The sequence below is a fragment of the Pantherophis guttatus genome, chromosome 3, assembly GCF_059756535.1.
Source record: "Pantherophis guttatus breed Tessera chromosome 3, ASM5975653v1, whole genome shotgun sequence".
In the NCBI taxonomy this organism is placed as follows: domain Eukaryota; kingdom Metazoa; phylum Chordata; class Lepidosauria; order Squamata; family Colubridae; genus Pantherophis; species Pantherophis guttatus.
Window position 1 is genome coordinate 83254357 of NC_142065.1, and position 6000 is coordinate 83260356.

The 6000-nt window shown below is 43.7% G+C and overlaps 1 protein-coding gene across 1 annotated transcript in view; it reads right to left on the reverse strand.

The window, feature by feature from the left end:
• Nucleotides 1-5461, reverse strand: part of PLPPR4 (phospholipid phosphatase related 4) — a 45459-nt gene extending 39998 nt beyond the window's left edge. The window contains exon 1 of the mRNA XM_034437256.3: nucleotides 4746-5461. Coding sequence (XP_034293147.2) covers nucleotides 4746-5294 — 549 coding nt within the window. The 5' untranslated portion in view covers nucleotides 5295-5461. The remainder of the gene's footprint in view (nucleotides 1-4745) is intronic.
• Nucleotides 5462-6000: the final 539 nt, after the last annotated feature.

Consider the following 6000-nt stretch of genomic DNA (forward strand, 5'->3'; position numbering starts at 1 on the left):
TGTAGGTTATAACCATGCGCCATTTAGCATTCTAAGGATGTTGCAAGCTCCCGAGATTAAAAAATGGTACTAGAGACTAATGTTTTGTTTTCCAATATGGAAACTGTCCATTTCATTTTAATTAAGGAAATCTAAAAAAACAAACAAATAAATAAAGGAATCCTTAAGAAAAGCAACAAAATGCCAGTTGGACATGAAACATATGGTTGCTAAGAAAGAATTCCTAGAATTCCATTGATTCCTACAGATATCATATTCACAACACTGTTCTAGAATGAAGTCTAAGGATGTTCAGAATTTCTCCATGCGTTCAGGACAATGTAGAATTGAGTAGCTTATTTTATTTATCTGTCTATCAAATTTCTACACCGTCCCTCTAGGTTGTTTACAAACCTAAGTTACTCTAGGTGGTTTACAAACAAGATAATCAAAAAGTATGATGAAAAAGTTAGCTTTACTCCATCTTTGGGGATGACTCGTAAGGATTTTGAATTTACAGTGGCTGTGAATAGGAAAGACCCATGAAGACTTTTTTTTCCAAATAGTAGAGAACTTTAGTCATTGAGTTATTGTTGAGATGGGCCACTAATATAAATAGATTAAATAAATAAACTGTAGTTGACTTCTTTTCCTCACAACTAGTAGGGTTTTTTTTGTTTTTTTTTTTTAAATCAGGAGTGATATATGTCTGGAATCAAACTTTAGTTTTACCAAAATCCAAATAACAAAATCCTTGTGAAAAATGTCCCTCCCCATGTTTGAGTCCCTTAAAGATTACAAACAATACCCCGTTTCCCCTAAAATAAGACATCCCCTAATAATAAGCACAATTGGGCTTTTGAGCGTGTGCGCTAAAATAAGTCCCCCCTCCCCGAAAATAAGCCCTCCCTGAAAATATTTAAACGCATGCGCAGCTGGCCCCGCCATTTCTTCTGGTTAGGTTAGGGAGACAGAGCTGGAAATCAGGTAAGATGGCAAGAGAAGCCCTGTCTTGCTCCAAGCACCCCCAAATAATAAGACATCTCCATAAATAAGGCAAAGCACTTATTTCAGGATTCAAAAAAATATAAGACGGGGTCTTATTTTTGGGGAAGCACTGTACATGTGATGTATTAAACATGAAGGACTTGCAGGTTGGGTGGTTTGTTTCCACATGTCAAAAATGTTGTCTTCTAATGATGTATCATTGGTATTTGTCACCAGAGAAATTGTGTAGAATGTGTAAAGGTATTTTGAATCCTTGCTGGAAATATGAACAACATGGACATTTTAGCATGCAAAAATGGCAAAAAATGGATACAAATACATACATCAATTCAGAAGGTTTTCAAGGTTAAAGAACAAATGAAACCATAATGTTTTCTTTTGGGTCTAATGGACAGGTAACTAGAAAAAAATCATGAAACTTGGTCTTTCTATATGACAATTGCAATGAGACTATTTTATGCTCAAAACTTGCCTGCAATGGAGGAATGGGTAGTGAAGATGATGGAATTTGCAGATGGCTAAATTAAACTTATCTGATCAGAGAAAAACCAAATATCTACATTTACGGCTGACTGGAAACCTCTTACAGACTTTTTTCATGATAGAAAAACAAGAACTTATAATTGGATAATAGAAAAAGTGAACTTTTTATAATCTAGAGTAGGAGACAGTTTTGTATTTCTACTTATAATATTTAATAATATGTTTGCCACAAAGAAAATTGGAAGCTTCTTTCTTTTCATTCTTTTTTTCCATTCTTTTGCCTTTTTCCCCTTCTTTAACTTACTATTTATTAGTTTGTGTTAGTTTTTATGTCCTTTGTAAAACTTATTATAAAAAATTATAAACAGAAAAAAATGTTGCCTTCTCTGCATATATTACTTTGAGGACTCCTGTGTTCTTTTCACTCTTAATTGTGCACTGTGCTAGCTACAGCGCACTTTTTAAAAGTATTTCTTTTGCAACTTTCCAATCTCCAAAATTTCTTAGTTGGCTGCCTTGTTGAGCTAGTTGCCTTTTATGAAACAACAGCCAGCAAATGTGTTTCTTTTTCTCTTTATATTGTGCAATAGAGTGAAATATTAATATCTGTTTTCCATGTATCCAATGTAGTGCATTACAATGTGTGTTCAATGAAGTCAAAAGGCATTTTAGACAAATTTCAGTTCAGCTGGAGTGCCACATCCCTCAATGCACAGTATTTTGAAAGACAATGTTAAACAAGCCAACTCACATCTTCCTATTTTCTTCCCCAAAGAAGCAAAATACAGAAAATGACTTTCCAGTGCTGTGAACTTCTATGCTGCTGTTTAGGAGAGCACATAATTATTATAGGCACTTTTACACATTGTTGAATTCCCATATGTCCATCATATCACTTAGTTCCACGTTAAGTGTCAGAACCAAGAGCCCTTGATTTTTACATTCATGTTGCATCAAGTCTTAAAAAATATCCTGAAACCAATAAAGAACTACACTTATCTAAGCTCTGCTTATTTGAGCGTTTTCTTCTCTGAATGCACCTGACAGGTTGAAATCCCTCAACACTGCCATTTTAAGTTATAATATGAGATTCTGACCATTAAACTGGAGCTCCAGATCTAGAAATTCACAAAGCAGCAACCTTTCCAGAGACCCTTCCTTAAAGTTCCTTTCAAATAGCTGTTTCCAGATGTTCCCCTCAGCTTTGGTAGTGCATGATAGACATAATGTAGAACTACGTTCTTCTCAAGAAAGTAAAAACAGACTTCAGATGAGTGCAGTGTACAGGATGATTCTTAATTATTCAGTTTCTATTTATTGTTTTGTTAAGAAATCAATGAGAGATTGAGGAGAAGGAATGAAAATACATTCCTCTCAATTTCTCCTTTGAAAACATCAGGAATCTTGGAAATTTCTATCTGGATGCATGGATGAAAAGATAGATATACTCAGACAAACATACATCTGCACTTACAAGCAGAGTACTCTTTGTGACTTTTCAGAACATTCATAAAAAGTCACACAGCTATTTAGATTCATTTTCAAAATACCCTTTTCATCTGCATCACCTTCCATACCTCTTATCCTTCCTTCTTCAGCACTGCTATTACCATGGTACAGTCCTTGTTTGAAACTCACAAACATACAAATCACTCTCTGATTCAGGTAAATGGGCACTGAATTGATCAAACTGTAACAGAGTAACAGAGTTTGAACGACCTTGTAGGTCATTTAGTCCAACCCCCTACCCATTCCGGAGACCCAACATCATTTCTGACAGATGGCAGTTCAGTCTCTTCTTGAAAGCCTCCAGTGATGAAACTCCCACAACTTCCGAAGGCAAGCTGTTCCATTGGTTGATTGTTCTGTCAGAAAATTTCTCCTAATTTCTAGGTTGAATCTCTCCTTGATCAGCCTCCATGCCTTACTCCTTGTTTGAAAGTTTATTAGATTTCTTCTTGTCTGTGTGAAACAGCTATTGACTACCACTGAAAAGATCTACTTCCAAGAATATCATCCCCAAACCTGCACTATTGATGGGACTCACACAGGGACAGCACACAGTCAATGCTTGTGGGCAACTTTTTCCTAAGTTGCTATGTGAGTTACTTTGAAAAGCAAGGCGCGGGTTGAGTGGCTTCCATGTGTCAATCCTGATCACCTCTGCTCTTTTGCTGAGCTGTTTCAATAAACAGGAAAATCTGAATTCCTAGTCTGCCTGCGCTGCAAGGGCCTGTACATTACATCACCAGAAGAGCAGAAGAGAATGCCTGTGCAGCAGAAATAAGGTATCTCTCTCTCTCTCACACACACACACACCGACACATATGCACACACACAAGCACCAGTAGATCTTTGGCTAAATAAATAAATAAAATAGCACCTCACTTGGTTGGCTTGCTATGATGAAGCTACGCGGTGTAGCTTTGACAACCTACAGAAATCGCAACCACACTCTCAGCACATCCCAAATGTCTGAAGCATCCCCAAATATTCCCAAGCCTAAGTCAAAAAAGACCCCCCCACAGCTCTGATCGTTTAATGATCTTACATACATTTACTTTCAATTATGCCACCTCCAACTTATTTAACATCCCTTTCCTTTTTTCTTTTCTTTCTTTCTTTTTTTGTCTTAAGTATATATGCTTGGTATAAGCACAACACAACCCTCCCTCTTTTCGTCTGAAGCCACATTGGGAATGGTACCGCGTGCACGTGATCTGATCTCATCGCGCGGGCCCCCCTCCTCTCCGTTTGCAAACCCCCTCCTCTTTCATTTCTTTTCATTTATTTATTTATTTATTTATTTAAAAAAATATAAATAAACGCTCCCTCCTCCCTTCCCGTAACAAAGAGGGAGGTGGAGTTTCCAAGGCAGGTGGACGAGGACGGCCCAGCTTCCGAACCTCCGCGGGGAGATTTCGAAGGACCAAATTTCGGGGAACATGGTGGTCTCCCTTCCTTCCTTCCCTCGGAATCAAATACGAGGTCTGGAGCCGATGCCCCGCTGGGCACGTCGGACAAGACCTCCCTCGCCGTTTCCAACCTGCCGCCTACCCATCCTGACAACCCCCTCATCCCTTCAACCTCGCCGCGGTTGCGCTAAGGCGCGCTTCGTGCGGCTCAGACGCGCAGCCCCGCTAGTGGGCTCCCACGGACGGTTGCTCTTTTTCGGGGCCGGGGCAGCGGCATCCCCACGCGCGATCGGGAGCCCCCTGGCTGTCTCTTTCTCCCCCCCCCCGTCCCCTCCGATCGAGCCGCGCGAGCAGCCTCACCTCCACGAAATAAAAGCAAGGCAACAGGGTGACGCTTTCCTTGGTGGTGGTGGTGGTGGCGGCGGCGGCTTTGCTTTTGGGCCTCTCCTTCGCAGACATGCTGATGACGGGGCCGAGGTGGGGAGCCGGCGCGGGAGCGGGCGGCGGCAGCGCGTTAGCCAGGGAGGCCGGGACGCTGCCGGGAAGCCTTCCCGCTCGGCTGCCCCAGACCCGCGCGGTGATGTCACATTCCCCCGGGGCCACCTCTCGCCTGGGAAGGAGCGCGCAGCCCAGCACTTCTTCCTCTCTCGGCGGCAGCAGCAGCAGCAAGCCCCCTTGCTCGCCGCCGCCGCCGCCGCCGCCAGCGCTGCACGGCCGGCCTCCTCTCCCGCTCTCGGCTACCAGCCGCCGGTTCTCCTCCTTCTCCAAAGCTGCGGCGATCAGAGCCTCCTCTTGCCCGCCGCCGCCGCCGCCACAGCCGCCGCCGCGGTCCAAGCCGGGATAGATCCCGGGCTTACATCGAGCCGCTGTGGTAGCTCTCGCAAGCCGGCTTTTTCGTGCAATATTCATAGATTTGACGTCAAGGAACCTGCTCCATGAGAAAAGGGGAAGGGGGTCCGGGTGTCTACATGATGATAAAGCTGGAAGAAGAAGAAGAAGAAGGAGAGGAGGAGGAGGAGGGGGAGAGGGAAGAGGAGGAGGCAGAAGAGCGAGGGGAAGCGGGCGGGGGGAGAGAGCGATGCAGCCCCCTTAACCCCTTCCCGCTTTCGTCTGAAAGCATTATTGGGTGAAGATTTACGGAACGTCAGGGAAGGGAGGGCGAGAAATTGGGGCGGGGGGGAATCAGCCAGCTCACGAGGGAGGGAGGGAGGGCGTGGCGAAAAGCTTTTTTTTTTTTTTCCCCACAGGTTGCGTTTTTTTGGGGGGGGAGAAGTGAGCCGTGGATGTCGGCAACATCACTGGCAGATGCGATAGTTTGCCTTTCCAGACACAGCCATCTGATTGGGCACCACGCGGCCCGTTCGCCCAATGAGGTAGATTTCCTTCCTTCTAGAAAAAAAAAAAGAAATTATTGGGGATGGCGGTGGGTGGGTGGGGGTTTGTTGAGGGGATGATGTGTGCAATGTTGGGGCTGTGGAAAACACCGCGCTCTCGGGATAGTTTTTGGGTCAGTCGTGATCACCTTTACTCCCGGTCGCTCTGAGGATAATTTGGACCTAATTTAGAAACCTGGCGCGCTGACGAATTAGCCTTCAATAGATACATAAACATGAAC